At 34.3% G+C, this 17,184-nt stretch overlaps 2 protein-coding genes across 2 annotated transcripts; both read left to right on the top strand.

Annotated features, from left to right (window-relative positions):
* Positions 1–3,711: 3,711 nt before the first annotated feature.
* On the top strand, positions 3,712–7,926 carry LOC118062054 (ATP sulfurylase 2). The gene is made up of 5 exons (XM_035075729.2): positions 3,712–4,518; positions 5,344–5,749; positions 5,906–6,166; positions 6,823–6,909; positions 7,511–7,926. Exons 1-5 carry the CDS (start codon positions 3,959–3,961, stop codon positions 7,640–7,642), a joined length of 1,446 nt encoding a protein of 481 aa, XP_034931620.1. The 5' UTR covers positions 3,712–3,958; the 3' UTR covers positions 7,643–7,926.
* A 7,122-nt stretch (positions 7,927–15,048) lies between these two features.
* Positions 15,049–15,990, top strand: LOC118062055 (protein SMALL AUXIN UP-REGULATED RNA 51). The gene has a single exon (XM_035075730.2). The coding sequence runs from the start codon at positions 15,330–15,332 to the stop codon at positions 15,642–15,644; it is 315 nt and encodes a 104-aa protein (XP_034931621.1). The 5' UTR covers positions 15,049–15,329; the 3' UTR covers positions 15,645–15,990.
* The last annotated feature ends 1,194 nt before the right edge of the window (positions 15,991–17,184 follow it).

Raw genomic sequence — 17,184 nt, 5'->3', positions numbered from 1 at the left:
TTATTTTTTTAAATAATAATTAATATTTTAAATTATCTTTATGGTCATGATACCTAAAAGAGATTATTATAATTTATATTTAATTTTTAGCTAGATCAATTGTATTTGCATGATGCGTTTATAAAAATAAAAATTATATGCATCTAATAATCACAATTAACCTCCAAGCTAGATAAAAGAAACACTTGAAATGAAAAGGATAGTCAATGTAAATTATTTAAACATACAATTGTATTGTACTTTTTACTATAAAGATTAACTTCATGTTTAGTCTTTAATTACCATTCGCTACTCTTTTTACTATTTATAATCTAATTTATTTCAAATAATTATTATCAAGTATAAACATCATCTCTTTTTTTTTAATTAAAATATCCATGATATTAAAAAATATATCTATAACATTATACTTTTTTTTATGTTAAAATTAACTTGAATTTTTATCAACATCACAATGTAAGTGCATTTTAAATGATAACTATTTTTTACTATGGGCTTCTTAAGTTGAAATGGATGGTGTTTAAATTGGTTAAGAAATATGTTTCTTGATTGAATCTTAATAAAACATTTCATAGAATATAACTTTTAAAGATTAAATTAGATTTAAAAGGCTTGCTCTATTTTTTTTTCTTTATTCTAAATTAATGTTTTCTTATTTTTTTATCCCTTTTTTAAAAAAAAATTATTTTGTTATTTTTTTTGTTTAATTCTCTTTTTTTAACTTCTGTTTTCTTATTTTTTTCAGTTTGATTCTATTGGGTTAACCCCCAATAATTTTTTTCTATTTCACCCCACCATTTTTTAATCTATAAATAATCTATCATATTATAAATAATTTTTAATTTCACCTTATGATTTTTTAATCTTTCAAATTTGGTCCTAATTCTTTTAATTAGATTTTTTTGCCTAGGATATGTTTTTTTTAGATTTTATCCTCGTTGGGTGTTTTTCCTATCAGATTTTAGTCCAATTTTTTTTTTATATTCCTTTTTCTTTTCAAGTTTTTTTTTTATTAATATTTTTTCAACGTTTTCATCTTTCAAAATTTAACTGAATGAGATTTAAGTTTTTAATTGAACTCGAGTCAATGATTTAACAAGTTACAAGTTTTTTTAGATTAGACTAGGTTTAAGAAGTTCAATTGATTTTTTCCCTATTTTTTAAGCTGGTGTTTTTTGTTATTTTTTTTTTTAGTTTTCCTCCAATTAGGTTAATATTGAATTGTTTGATAATTTAAATAGGTTTGAGGGTGATTTTTTTCCCTTTTTTTTGTTAGTTTATTTATTATTTTTTTTAGATTATTTAAATTACCACTTTAACTAATGACTTGAGACTTGAATTTTTTTTAACCTAGCGCTTTTTTTTACATAATTTTTTTTTTTGACCCACGACGACGAGCAAGTAACATATCTAGTATTGAATGAAAGAGATGAAGGTGTTTTTTTTTTATTTTTTATCTTAAGAGATTGAAAAAAAAAATTTGTTTCAAAAGCACTCTTGAAAAGAAATATTTTTTTTTATTTGCTTCAAATTAATTTTTTTTTTTTTTGTATTTTTAGATCATTTTGATGTTCTGATATAAAAAAATTAAAAATATTATTTTGATTATATTTTGAAACGAAACGCTTTGAAGAATAACTGTTATTATACTTCCAAACACTTTAAAGATGTTAGTGGTATAGACATTGATAGTTGTTTAAATGATAAATATATATATATATATATATATATATATATATATATATATATATATAAATAAGTCAATAAATAAAAATAGTTATTTATGTTAATTAAATATTAAAATAAAAATAAAGTTAATCTTCCTAGCTACTTTGCATGCCGTGTTGCTCTGTCCAAGATCCATTCATGCTTCCTTCATGAATATGATGAAACCCTGTACGTTTAGATCAGGAACCACCGACCATCCTTGTATTTATAAATTGATCGAAGCTCACGGCTAAGCGGACACAGAGACAGGTAGGAGCTAATACTTTTAGCAGCGAAAGTTAAAAAAACATCATGGATTCAAGGTTACATATTGTTCTTGCGTTGCTTTTGCTGATATGCGTCGGGGCAGCACAGGTCAAGAGCCATAAATCGTTGCCGCAATGCCTCGTCGCTTGTGGGCAAGATATAATGAAATGCTCAGAAACTTGCGCATCGAAAGGCCCGTCGGAGGACGCCTTTTCTTGCATCGAGACCTGCGGTGTTGATAACTTCACTTGCATGTATAATTGTGCCACGACCGCCGTTACACCACCATCCCCGCCAGCCGTGGAACACTAATTCTACTTTCCGACGAGTGTTAAACATACTGCTGAGGACTGCTCCATCCAATAATGACTTATATATTTCTGTTCAAATAAATGTTAGCACAAGGTACCAGTCTCCTCGAGGCTCTCTGTAGTACTGTGAAAGTTAAGAATTAGTTCAATGTCTAAATATTGTGTGAAGGATGCATATATTACGGGTCACCATTTAAAATAATATGTATCGTTAAACAGATTCATTTTATAAATTCGCTATTACAATTAGCTTCTACATCAATTTGGACTAAATTACGGGTCAAGGAATCCTTTTTTTAAAAAAAAAAAAAAAACTTAAGAATTTAAATAGGAAAAGAAAAGGAATTCCAATTCTTATTTTACAGATTTAGGAAGATTATCGGTGTTGATTTTAAAAGGGTCAATGTCCTGTCATCATTTAACAATCAAATCACCTTAAGATTAGCAAATTTCAATTACTTTGTTTTCACTTTTGAAAATTTGATGGATAAAAAGTTGAAAGTAAGAAAACAAAAAAAAAACTCATCAAAACATTAATCACAAAACTTAATTTAAAAAAATGATAAAATTCATGAAATAGGATAAAATTTTCCACACGCTCACAACTTAAAAGTGACTTTTTTTATCATGAAATCTAAATCATCACGGTAATACAGAGAGTATTTAAAATTATAATATATAATATTTTTTAAAATAGTTTTTTGTTTCAAAGTATATTAAAATATTTTTTGTATTTTAAAAAATCATCACATTAAAATTATCATTGTATTTTTAACTAATAGTAATAAAGATCTTATTAGTAAAAAAAAATGCAATTTTAAAAAGAAAATTCAAAATTATATGTTTAAGGATTTAATTAAAATTTTTTAAGATTTAATTTAATTTACTAAAAAATTAATTAAAAAAACTAATTCTTAAAGTTATTTTAAATAAAAACATTTTAAAAAAACTTTAAAAGCATGAGCAAGTCATGCTATGTTTGACATTGTGGTCCAAGCCCAACCACACTTTTAAAAAAATTTAAATTATTGTTAAATTTTTTTGTATTGTTTTGATATTCTATATAAAAGTTTTAAAAGTATTGTTTTAATAGAATTTAAAAAAAGATTTAAACGAACTGTAATTACACTCCCTTAACCAGTGGCTAGTAGACAACCATTGCCTAGTTGCTTTCTTTTATTAATTTCCCATAACTTTTAGAGGGTGTTTGGGAGTGTGGTAGCTGTTGCTTTTCAAATAGCTTTTTGTGCCGAAAAGTATGCCAATAATGTTTTTTTATTTTTTAAAAATTATTTTTTGATATCAGCATATCAAAACGATCCAGAAAGTACAAACCAAACTTAATTTTAGCAAAAAAAAAAAAAAAAAATTTGAATTTTTTCGAAAAGCAGGTCACACCTCAATCCCAAACAGCCCCTTAGAGCCCATCACTCCTGCCACTCCTGCCCAAGCTTTGGTCCCCAACCAAAACGGAGACCAGCAACCAGGTACCATCCACAGAAAGTAAGAAGAGCGAACGTGTGGATCTCTTTAACAGTTGAATCGCATTTTTGTTCCTCTCCTCTCCAAAATGTGGGCTAAATTCAGAGCCCCCCTTAGATCTCTCCACCTTACTCTCATAACAAACATCCCTCAAAATCGAACAGCACAAGAAAACATCAAGGAACATCATCATGTCTCTAACAATTAAACTAACCATAACTCCTCACATAATTAACCTTAATCTCCACCCAAAACACCGCGCAAAAATCCCAGCTTACAGCCTCGGATTCCGACCAAAACCAATCTACCATTCAAACGCACTAATCCCCATTCTATATAACAACAAACAACCCAGAATGTCTCAAGCTTCTGTTTCCGGTTCAGTCATCAAGAGTTCCTTGATCGAGCCAGATGGTGGAGTGGTGGTGGATGTTATAGTGCCAGAGAGCGAGAGGGGGTCAAAGACTTTGGAAGCAGAGTCATTGCCTAAAGTGAGGCTGGCAAGGATTGATGTAGAGTGGGTCCATGTGATAAGTGAAGGATGGGCAAGTCCATTGAAAGGGTTTATGAGAGAAAATGAGTATTTGCAGAGTTTGCATTTCAATTCCTTAAGAATGGGAAATGGGACAGTGGTTAATATGTCGCTTCCTATTGTTTTGGCAATTGATGATGAGACTAAAGAGAATATTGGGTCTTCAAAGGATGTTGGGCTGGTTGGTCCTGATGGTGACTTGCTTGCTATCCTTCGAAGGTTAGTTAACCCGTTCTTCTTCTTTTTTTAACCCGTTCTTATTTTATTTATTCGTGGTAGCTTTTGAAAAAATGAATCTTTAATAGAATATTGTGCAAATACACATTTCTATAATGTGGTCAACCATATAAATTTATAATTAGCAGAGTCAAACCTGGAATTTGTATTAGGGAATCCCATCTGCTGTTTAATAGTCACGTGAAAATGAAATGCAGTGTGTTGTTTTGATTGAAATTTTAAATAACTCGTGCGGCAGTTTCAAGTAAAAAACTATGATAGTTGAACTTTCGGAAAGTATAAAGCTAGTTTCTTTATGGGTGAAATGAAGCCAAGCAATGCACTAGGAAGTTGTTTTCGTTTCGGTTAAATTCTTGATGTTCCAGTAGAAGACAATTCCATGTCTGGAACTCAGAATTTATTGATGGTGCGAGCACCCGTTGTCATGTGGGACTAGAGAGCACATGTAAATGCTCACTAGATGCTCTTGCTTACATGCTTGAAGAAAATGTTTGTGTAAAACAGCTTCAGGGAAGCCACCAGCTTTACAATGTGTGTCAAACCTAATTGTTGGTTCTGTCTTGGTTACGATCATCATGTTAGAAACCCCATGGACTGAAATTTCACGGGAGGGTATGTTTTACGCTGCTGGAAAATGGACTCCTGGTTTTGTACTTTGATTTTCCATTGTTGGGTAGCCATTCTGCATTGCCCCTTGAATTTAATAATTGCATTCAACTTATGCAAGTTGCTCCAGACCTGCCAAGTTATTTGAATTTCTTCTCTTAGCAAAGAGAGAAATATTCTAAATTGAATTTTTTATTGCAGTATTGAGATATACAAGCATAACAAAGAAGAAAGAATAGCTAGAACATGGGGAACAACTGCACCTGGACTACCATATGTTGAGGAATTCATTACTCCAGCTGGTAACTGGCTCATAGGTGGAGATCTAGAAGTTCTAAAGCCCATCAAGTACAATGATGGGCTTGATCACTATAGGCTCTCTCCCCAACAACTCAGGAAGGAATTTGATAGACGTCAAGCTGATGCAGTTTTTGCATTTCAGTTAAGGAATCCTGTTCACAACGGGCATGCCTTATTGATGAATGATACACGTAGGCGGCTTTTGGAAATGGGTTATAAGAATCCTATTCTACTGCTTCATCCCCTAGGAGGTTTCACTAAGGCTGATGATGTTCCTTTGGATGTTCGGATGGAACAACACAGCAAGGTTGCATTCATTAATTTCTTCTACATATCCTACGAGATAATACTGATCTGAGATAACATCCATTTTGTGATCATCCTTTCTTTTCTTTTCTGACCAACTATCTCAAATGAGTCTATTTGCTGTGTAGTGGGCATTCATGATTCTGTTTTTGAGCAGGTTCTAGAAGATGGAGTTCTTGACCCTGAAACGACCATAGTTGCTATATTCCCATCACCTATGCATTATGCTGGTCCTACTGAAGTGCAATGGCATGCCAAGGCTCGAATAAATGCAGGTGCTAACTTTTACATTGTAGGTCGCGATCCTGCTGGTATGGGTCACCCAACAGAGAAGAGAGATTTATATGATCCTGATCATGGAAAGAAGGTTCTAAGCATGGCTCCAGGCCTGGAAAAGTTGAATATTCTGCCATTTAGGGTGGGTTTATCAGCCTCTTACCTCTCTGCAAAGCTCCTTTACTCCTCTCTGCTTGTCTCTTTTGGTGATCATCTTTAATAACATCTTCATCTACTATTGTCATCTTAGTGCATTAATACTTTACAGTATATGACAATGAACTAAGTAAATGCTCCTTTTGAATTTCTTTCAATAATGAAATATCTCCTGATAGATGGCTGGTCATGCTCAATACAAGACTACCAGTGACCTCTCTTGAAATAGAAGAGTAGGAAATTGTTCAATTGATCATGTTATAGTATGTTTTAGAATTGGAACAAGTTAAGCTCAAGATTGAATTAGAAAGTACTGCAGCCATTGCTAACTTGGGCAAGGCACAATAGGGCCAGAAACTAAACATTTTGAAGACAGCATAGAAGATGATTGGTTGACAAACAATTTGCGGACCAAGTGGATGCTCATATGAGACTGGACTAGGTCTAGTAAATAAGGTGCCATTGTTTACTGTTTTCCACTTTGATGCCTGTTCATATCTGACCTCAATCTGATTGTTCTTTACACCTGAGAGTTTGTAATGCATTTGCTGGGTTTAAAAATTGAAGTTCAAGCATTCTTCCTTTTGACGCTATCTCCCCAGTGAAGCCAGTGAGTAATCTTTCTGTCATTAAATGGTGCAGGTGGCAGCATATGATACTGTGGCAAAGAAGATGGCATTTTTTGATCCATCTCGTTCCAAAGATTTCCTCTTCATCTCTGGAACCAAGGTAGGAACAATATCTGGTAGATAATTGTTTCTGTTTCTATGGATGTAAAAGAGTCAATGCTATTGCTCATAAAGTATGAAGCCCTGATATTTCTCCATGCTGTCTATAATTAATCTCGGTATGTCAGTTATAATGAGTTGTTTGACTCGGAAAGATCAATTGACATTGACAAAGAACATGGCAACAGTAACAAAACTGGTCTTATCCATATCCTCTTACGAATAGAGAAAGGAAAGCGTTATTGCTGCTGATTGTGTGTTATTTGATCGAGAGTGATAGGGCATCATTAGATGATTCTTTCTATTGAAAAATTATTGCATTGTTTCGTAGCTTTCATAAAGGTGGTTCAAGATGTGGAAGTTTGCTTATAGGAACTTCTCTCAATCTCCCTGTAATTGTTTAGAAAAGAACGCCATGCTAATTTTCTGAGAAATGGACCTGTGACTGTTGAAGATTTTGCAGATTAAAGAAGTGACCGCAGAAGATTTTTTTATCCTAGTTTTTTGGGTGTTGGAGGTCTTTGTATATAAACTGTATGGACACAATCATGCCAGATATAATTATCTACATGTAATTTGGTATACTCGTTGTTTTGTTGCAGATGAGGACTTACGCAAGAACTGGTGAGAACCCTCCTGATGGTTTTATGTGCCCTGGTGGTTGGGAAGTCCTTGTCAAACATTACGAGAGGTTGCAGGCAGAAGAGGCAACACCAGCTGCCGTATCTGCTTAAACCAATGATCTGTTACCTTCCGAATAGCTCGAAGAGAAGAAAGAGTTTTTATTATAGGTTTCAGCAGAATGCAATAATTTGGTGCGGCGGCTAATAGATTTGAAGATCTTCCCTTCTATACCTGGCGGTTAGCTTGGGATTTTTCACTAGGTTATGTTTGTTACAAATGTAAAAATGTTGGGTTGTTCTGTTCTGTTATTCATTTTTAAGACAATTATTTATGCACGGGAAAAATATTTACTGCTATCAATTATTATAAAATTAACCAAGGTGGTTTTCTTGCATTCACTGATGGCCTCATGATAGTATCATTGTCACAGTGTGAGCTGCATCTCGGTTACTTGCACTCTTTTTCCAGTGTGTTAGCTTAAAAGATTTTGAGTGGACAGATTCTTCTTCGACCTGGGCAGGCTGCTGTGAGCATGCCTATAGGGAGTCCAATCATTGTGCCATCCAGCAGCAGGATGCTTTCCCAGTTTTCTCGAAGACATGCACGGGACTAGTTTCTCTCTTCTTTGTTTTTGTAGCCTCTGTGGCTTAGGGGATTATGAGCCCTCCTTCCAATCCAGAAGAGAAAAAAAAAAACGATTTGAGTGGAGCATGAAAGGATCAACACAAGACAGAGCCGAAGCTGCGAGCTGCAGCTGTTTTTCGGTTGTGCAGCATTTAGGGCTTTGGTTGCCATGAATCTGGAAAATGGCTGCCTTGTAACTGAAAATGAAGAACTGTGTAATCTAGAAGATGATGATAGTTGACGGTGAACTTGTTATTTTTACAGCAATGAACTAGTCGTTGACCGCCCAGTTAGTGATGTAGCCGCCTGGTGTTCGACAGAGTTCTTCTGACTACAGGGTTTGCATTTTAGAGACACTGCCTGATGCAAATGTCCGTTCCCACAGTCAAAACATTGCATATGGTGGGCCCAGTCATGCCTTCTAAGTTCTAACAGCTTATTCTCTCATGATTCTTCCGTTCCCGCCATTTTATATTATAGTTTATACTATCCTAGAGCAAGATATTTCTGATGTCTCGTCGTTGGAGTTTCTGCAACTGCTAGGTCTCGAATTTGTTATGGACAGTTTCGTGCTCTCTTCAAAATAATGGTCTGGAGGGTCCAGTTTCACTGCATGTTGGGTTCTTCTGGTTCGGTAGGCACTGGACCTGGGCCTAGCACGCGTGGTTAGCCCTCTGATCCTGTCTGGTTAGGTTGCTAGCGTGCAAGAATTCAAGTAATCAACAATTAATGGTCAGTCAACAATCGTTTCAAGTTGCGAGTGACGACCCAAAGAGAAAACATATATTTTATGAGAAATTTATAAATAAAGAATGGATTGAATCAAGTATACACAAATTTCTTTTTTAAAGCCAGCCAATTTCTAAGGACAAATTCAATAAAAAAAACCAAATAAAATAGATAGGGATTAAAGAGTTTTGTTTTATGACCTATTTAGGGGCAAAGGTTACATGTTGTGGCTGAAATTTGGTGGTAGCCTACACCTATAATCATCAATATTCAAATTTCAAACGAGGATTTCTTTAAAAATAATGTTCCGGTACTTTATCATCTCATGCATGCGTACAAATTCTCATTGGAGACGTAATCAATATCTTAAAAGAACTTTAGGATGTAATACAACATTATCTTTGTAATTTTGATCGGGTCTATTAATTTAAACAAATTATTTGGATTTTAGAACTCGTTGTTTTCTGTTATCAGTTTGTGATAATTGATAATATAATTATCAGACTTGATTCAAGATCTGATGCGTTAAAGATTTAAATCTTTAGATTGTTTAACTAGAAATAATTCTAAAACAATATTATTTTAGATAAAATATAAAAAAATTCTTTAAAATTAACTCGATCATATTTCATATTAGTTTGACAAAAAAAATTGTGGATCAATCGACTTGATGATCTAAATTTAACATAGTTAATATTTAAAATAGAAAAAATAAATTATTCAAATCGTACTCACTATATGTAGGTGAATTTAATAATTATGCCTAGTAGTAGTATGGGGACCCTTGCTATTTTTAAATGCTGGATTTCTTCTCTTTAAAAGGTTGTTTGAAACCAATTCTGTACTGTAATTGAATTCAATTGTAGTATTTGATTTGAATTCAATTGATAAATAAATTGAATTTATACATGTGGAAGAAATACAATTCAATTTATTTTACTTCCTAGCTATATTATCCTTGTTACCTTCATTTTATTTTTTAAAAAGTTTTGTTTTTTTTAAAAAGATAGATGAGTGTTTTTGAAAAAAATTAGTTTTAAGATTAAATTTTTGTGAGAGGGATTGAACTCTAATTTACTTTAATAATATTTTTAAATATTAAAATTTATTTAAAATTCAATTCTTAACTTTCAAAAAACATTCAAAGCAAGATATTTCATCAAAACTTCTTACTTAGGCTCCGTTTGTTTGCACAAAGTGAGGACAAAACATTGAGCTGGAAATAACTTTTATTTCGATAAGAACAAATAGGCCAAAACACAAGAAAAAATGAAAGTAAAAAACACAAAACTAGTTTCAAACATTTTATATTAGTAATTAACTGCAGCCCGCAGACACTTGTACTTTAATTTTCTGCCAAAATTAAGTGGGTTCTGAACCCCATTTAAAGAGGAGTTGAAACATTATCAATCCACACAGCTGGTTGTTTTGTAGTTTGATAGCACTTTAATTAATGCACCTTACAGCTTTAGAGAAAATAGCCGAGCCTTGGCTTCATGGGCTCCATGGATACACGTTTCATCTTTGCAATCCATGCCATGGTGTACTCATCCACCCTGGCATGGACCCTGGCAACAAGACACCGGCTCCTCCTGTGTCATGCACCAGAAAACCATCACACTTGTGTTTTCGACGCAACGTATAATGAGGGTAAAAGCTAGGGTTGTTAGGTTTTAAAGCTACGGTGCTACACACTGTAGAGAAATGGAAAAAAAATATCTTTGATATTTTATATAAGAAAATCTGAATAAATAGTCCAATGTTAGAACAACACCATAACTGTATTTAAATAGATTATTAAGACCCAGGTTTAATTAAAACTTACTTAAAATAGAAAAAACAATATATTCTGAACTTATTTTAGAAGATCTGACGATCTAATAACTGGTAAATGAGATTTTGATAAGAACTCTGTCTATAGAATTATATGACTAAATTTGAGTCCAATACTGTAGTAAAATCTTTTGGTTTTTTTTTTTTAATGTTTTTTTCATGTTTCATACATGATATATCTAGATTTAATGTACATGATCTAGATTTATTTGCTGATTTCTTTTAAAATAATTAATCTTATGTATCTTGTTCATGAACTTCTTTGCAGTACATTCCACGTAAGTTTTATACACCAAATGATCAGTTCGACGTTAATTCTCCTCCTCCATGCTGCTACGGTACATGTGCATGTTAATAAGGTGAGGTACAAATCCGTGAAGTCCTTAGGGTTCTTGCTTCTGGGACTCATAGCTGTCATGGGGGCCAATACAATTTTCCTTTCCTTAATAATTCTACACATATATATTTAATTTTCAAGTTAGGTCTGAAAGGTGCTGCTATCAGTTTCGTTAGTGCTTTCAAGATTGTTACAACATTGAACTTAATTTATGATCATATGTTGTGATCTAGGGCCATACCACGGCAATATATATCTACATGTATATATATGGTTTTTATTGTAATATATTAAGGTTCTGATTATATACCATCATAGTTTGTGTAGTCCATGCCAACCTTTTCTTGGATCAACTCACGTCCTACTCCTCATGGTTTTTTTTTTTTTTTTTTTTTAAATCATAGTAAGAATGTGGGATCAACGTGTAGACGTGGCTTACACTGGCAGAAAATGCCTCACCACCCATTATGTCGCATGCTTTCCTCAATTATATCCCATGAATAATCTGTACAGGAAAGTATGTAGTAAAAAAAAACCCATTTGTAAGGGATCCAAATCGGACATTTGGGAACCTCAGAGAGATGTTTTGCTGAGTAATGTAGGTAAAGCAGTTAGCAGTGACATGTAAAAGTCCTTACAATGTTGTCTTCACAGGAGGTATCGAAGGAAAAAGTAACATGGCCTTCATGTGCTTAGCTTATAATAGATGGTCATTTTCTACCCTAGAATTTGCCTAGGTGGATTTATAACCATCAATAGTCACTGCTTTTCGGTGAATAATGGTGGGCCCACTTTTCTGTTTTTATCCCTCTTTCGCCAGCTAATCTCATTCACAGAACATGGGGGATGGCTTTCCTTGAAGACTCTGTGAGTACTCTCGTGGCCCAGTTCTTGTTTCAACTCATCCATCTTCAAATCCTCCTCAATAATCAAGCATTATCGGCAACATTTATTAGAGTAAATAGAAAAGATTTAGACCGATTAGTCAAGTCATTATTGATTAATTATAAGATACCCTCGTATCAAATCGGCCGTTTTATACAAGTTATTGACTTATCAAGGACTAAATCAGCAAGATTTATGGATCTTCAACTAAAATTTCCTGTTTTCTGAACCAAACTCTTCGAATTGCTTATAGCTATAGCCTGTATCAGGGGCATTTTCTTTCTCAAGAAGCCCTGTAAAGGACCACGGCAAAGTTTTTATAATGTTTTATCTACACATCCATGTATATAATGCTCCTAATTTAGTAGACATTTAACCATACAAGCAACCATGCATGGATTGCCGTAAGGAGAAGAGGTACCATCGTTGTACGCGCTACCATTATCATGATGATAAATACCAAAGCAGAGAAAGAGAGACAGGACAGGGCCGGACAGTAGCCGTCTTAAGCATGGTTTTCAATTAGATATGTGATTATATTTTAAAGTATTTTTTAGTTAAAAATATATTAAAATAATACTTCTTTAACTTTTTAAAAATTTTTTCTTGTTCTTAACACTTTAAAACGTAAAAAAAGAAAAAACGCTAAAAATTTTCAATCTTAAATAAAAAAAATTCAAAATTTGCGCTCTGAGACACTGTAATTTGGTAGAATGGCAAGTTTTCTGGATCTTAGAACATGGGGACTACGCTATTCTACACATCATAGCCCAGCTAGAGAGACGGATTCCACTTGCCTCTCGTTTCTTTTTCCTATTTATTTCCGAGTATGATTATTTATGTTCCTGTTTTGCTGTGCTGTCTAGTACTAATCGGAGGACCACCACATGCTAAGTCCTTTTAAATTTCCTGAAGGCAATAAATGTAGTATGCTATGCTTTATAGCATTTCAAAGAGATCTCCTGGCTACAGAAGCCTCCAATTTCCATTGTAACTCTTTTGAACACACTCGTTACCAGCACATTTGTTAGGGCCCTAATCGCCGCTCCCTTAAGTGTTCCAACTGAAATAGCTAGGGTTCTAAGCTGTGATCATTTTCTCTACTGCTTTTGCTTTACAACATTGATTACATCTTGTTTCATGGATTCATCTTACTGAAAAGAGCCCGTCTGCTATTGACAGGAGTTGATCCAAAAACACTAAATAGATATGTATTTCTTCTATCCTTGTTATTCTTTTTGTTTTTGTTTTTTATCTCGAAACAATGAATATATGTTATGTAAACTATTTAATATTATTTAAAACAGGTAAATTTAAGCAAAAAGATCGGTTACGTTAGGTGATGTGATTGATCAACCAAGCTAAAATATGCTATGAGGCAGAGCAAAGAAAGAAAAAAGTCAGCCTTCCATAGTGCAATTGATCATGATGTTGCGTTGAGTATAAAGGATGGACTTAAAATTACAACATTGATGGGAATTGTTGACAAATTAATGGGACCTTGCTGCCTCCATTCAAGAAGTGTACGGAGATTCTTCAATTTTTATTTTTTACAGCACCGCACGTAGCTGGGGAAGGAGAGGATCATCGCTTTGTGGTCTATTGCCTTAGCTTGGGACCATTTATTACAGATTGCAACAGAAGGAACTATTCAGAACTGCCTCGTTCGCTTTCTTTGAATTTAAGTATATTGTTGTGTATTCATCACCTTAATTAGTTATCAGCTGAAACCAGTGTTGTTAGAAACAAATTATGGTTGCTGCTAACTCTGTTGTCTAGTTAAAGCATCCAATCCGTGTTCAAAGAAAGTGTATGGTAGGCCGTAAGTGTATTGGTTTGATGGAGTAAATTCACTCTAAAGGAATCGTCGAAAGCAACCAAAACATCGCTCGAATATATTTCTAAATTCCTTAAACTAGCTAAGGAGAGTAAATGCATGGTATGCTTAATTTGCTATTGGTGGAGGGAGGGGCTACACCCTGCAGGTGCAGGGCAAGCCATAGCAGGTATACATTTTATTATTTTTGGATGGGAGGTAGCTTTAGCTTTTTGATGAAATACACATAAAAAACATGTTTTTTTAATTTTTAAAGATGTAATTTATATTTAAAAATTATTATATCTTTTTTATAAAAAAAAAACACCAACCTCCCAGCCAAACACCCTACCACCTCAATCCACAGAATCACAAGCCTAGATCATAGATCATGAACGAAACCCACAGCAGCAAGTTGTGGTACAATTCAGTACAGCTCTTATTGATCACTGAACCATGAACAATGCAGAAATGAGAAGGTACGATTCGATCTCACAACTTGCTACATATATTTTAAACAAAGTTTGTTGGATTTCCCAACGTGGTTCAACCAGACGGGTAAACATGATAGCATGAAACATGTTTCCAAATAGATTTCAAAATTAAATTTGGTAATTAATAACCTGATCAATCTAATCTAAAAAAACTTAAAATAATACCATTTTAATTATCTTTAAAAAGTGAAAGAGAAGTGAAGTATTTAAAATAATACTAAACTTAAAAAGGGATCACACATGACTCCTGAACTTTATCCTCGTGAAAGAGTGAAAGAGAAGTGAAGTCAAAGTTACCAGCGGGGAGGTAATTTCAATGTCGAAACATGAAAATAGAAGAACGTGTCAAGCCGCTCATAAGAGGGAACAGTGCAAAATCTGTATCCTTGAAAAGCGAGGAAAAACAATATTTGATATTCCCACGTCCAAACAGAAGAGTTAAACAGGTAGCCTGTAAGCTATGAATGAAAGTTATCTCGAGCAATAAAATTGCTTTCGACAAGAAAACTGAGAATTCTATTACAGGAATGTTTCCATCGTGTCCACTTTTTACCTGACGCTCAATGTCTGCCCAGAACAGTAAAGTAGTTTGTATAATAGCGTGGTAACGATTTCGTCCAAAAATACTTTTTTTGTTTAGATATATATTAAATCTAATTAAAAAATAATAATTTTTATGGTTACACCGCAGAAACGAACAACCAGAGAGCATCGGAAATTGCAGGGTTGCTTCTTGCAACTTGCAATAGAAATTACAGTCGAAACCAAAATTACAAGAAAGCCAAGACAGAGAGAGAGGGACCGTGATGTCCTTAGGGAGGACAAGAAGGGGCTGTGAACCCAAGGGTTAGACAACCACCCAGCATGTCCTTATGGTCACACAGACTCCAAAAACACTCATGGTTTATCCTTTGCCCCCGCAACCCCACATGACATTGCTTCTCTCTCTCTGCCTCTAAGTCTCACAATAAATACCCTACAATCCCTTCAACCTCTTCACTCACCCGACCACCTCTCCCTCGCCCCAGCTCTCAGGCCAGAGCCTCTCCTCTCTCTTTCAAACTTCACTTTCCGAAGAAATGGCCATCAGGAAATCAAACAGGCTGCCTCAAACAGCAGTTATCAGGCAGATCCTCAAGAGGTGCTCGAGCTTGGGAAAGAAACAAGGGTATCATGACCAGGAAGGCCTTCCTTTGGACGTCCCAAAAGGTCACTTTGTTGTATATGTAGGTGAAAACAGAAGCAGATACATTGTGCCCATCTCTATCTTGAGTAGTCCCGAGTTTCAGACTTTGCTTCAACAAGCAGAAGAAGAGTTTGGGTTTGATCATGATATGGGCCTTACCATTCCTTGTGAAGAAGTTGTTTTCCAGTCCATTCTGATCAGATACTGAGCTAGGAGAAAGCTGCATCAGGGTTAGGCTATATATGGTTTGTTTAGAGAAAATTAAGGCATGGCATACCTAGAGATGAAGCTGCTTTCCTGCTTCTCTTGCTTAATTTTCTCTTATAAATTTGTAATTTTTTTTTACCTCTTTTGACAGCGACTCTGACTGATCAAAAATAACCCATGAAATATTATTAGTATCTGGGTTTAGGTTTGTAAAAATCTTGGAGTTCGAGATTTTCCTCCTAACAGTGGTTTGGGCCTTTGGGGTTTCTTACCAGCCACTAATATTGGACCCTGTGGGAGAAGAACTGATGTAAGGAAATACAACGGGGTTGCTCCCCTTTTTAATCTCTCTCTGTCTCCCTTTTCAATGCAGGAGCTTGCACAGACATAGCATTACACTTTTCACTTGATTTTAGGGTTCTGTTTCTACTAGTTCGAGCTGCATTATCCTTGAGTTTGCTCTTGCCAGTTTGGCCGTTAAAACTGTTAAAAACGGTGCCTAACGGACAGCTACGACGAATCTTTCGTCAGAAATATATTGGCAAGACAAGAAACCAACCCATCTCACAACACAGCTCCCATTTCCTTAATCCCACGAGAGATCTTCTTCCAAGAAAATAAAAAAAATATGCAGATGGTTCTTGGCCCAGATAACCAGATCACTCTTTCTGTGATCTATGTTTTGCAGCTGGGCACTTATTAACTCAAAAGCTTCAAATTGTAACAACATTTTAGCAATTGCTTCGTTTCTCACTAGATCATGAGTATTGATAGTGTTTACAAAGGCTCGAACCATGCATCATCTTGTAGTTCTAGAAGAATTTACATGTAGCAGTTAGTTTGGCTGCCCGGCATGCTCTTCGTTGCAAACTGCGTTTCATATATATATATATAAAATGTTTTTTTCATGTGAAACGCCGGTTTGGTACCATTTCAAGTACTCTTGATGCTATCCGCCATACATGCCACTTATAAAATCAATTTGTTTTAGTTCATATCTATTGATATACACTTTGATAAAGAAGAGAAATTCATTAAAAATATCCAAAGTTCTTGCCCTTTTAGAATATTTTCCAATCGATTCTTTCAATTTCTTGGGTTTAGAAAAATCTTCACAGTCCCTTCATGGATTGTTTTTCATTTCCAACCCAAAGACCAACCATTTTTGAAGCTATCACCGCAATCAAAGGGCTAAGTGTCTCTGTTTTAACTGGAATTCTAACAAAAAATATGATTTTTTTCCTTCGAATTACTATTTTTTTAATTTTAAAATACAAAAAATATTTTTTAAAATATTTTTAAATAAAAAATATTTAAAAAAGTAATTACCTGCCAAATAACTTTGTAAGATACAAAGGGAAAATCTTTCTTTTTAGAGGAAAAGTTGTAAAAGAAAACGAAAAAAACGGAGACTTTGATCAATCGACATACGTTCCAAGCCCATGTGGTAGGGGCCCACTGCAGGTATCTCGTATAATCTTCTACAAGATTGCGTCTCTGATCAACTTGTGATAATCACAGATGCTTAAGTGGTGGCCCAC

The sequence above is a fragment of the Populus alba genome, chromosome 5 (genome assembly GCF_005239225.2).
Source record: "Populus alba chromosome 5, ASM523922v2, whole genome shotgun sequence".
In the NCBI taxonomy this organism is placed as follows: Eukaryota; Viridiplantae; Streptophyta; class Magnoliopsida; order Malpighiales; family Salicaceae; genus Populus; species Populus alba.
The sequence above is the reverse complement of the archived record's forward strand: the minus strand, read 5'-3'. Positions and strand labels throughout refer to the sequence as shown.

Coding starts and splice junctions, on each gene's coding strand:
- LOC118062055 (XM_035075730.2), top strand. CDS start 15,330: ATGGCCATCAGGAAATCAAACAGGCTGCCTCAAACAGCAGTTATCAGG.
- LOC118062054 (XM_035075729.2), top strand. CDS start 3,959: ATGTCTCTAACAATTAAACTAACCATAACTCCTCACATAATTAACCTT. Junction 6,167..6,822: donor TGAATATTCTGCCATTTAGG/GTGGGTTTATCA, acceptor TAAATGGTGCAG/GTGGCAGCATATGATACTGT. Junction 6,910..7,510: donor TCTTCATCTCTGGAACCAAG/GTAGGAACAATA, acceptor GTTTTGTTGCAG/ATGAGGACTTACGCAAGAAC.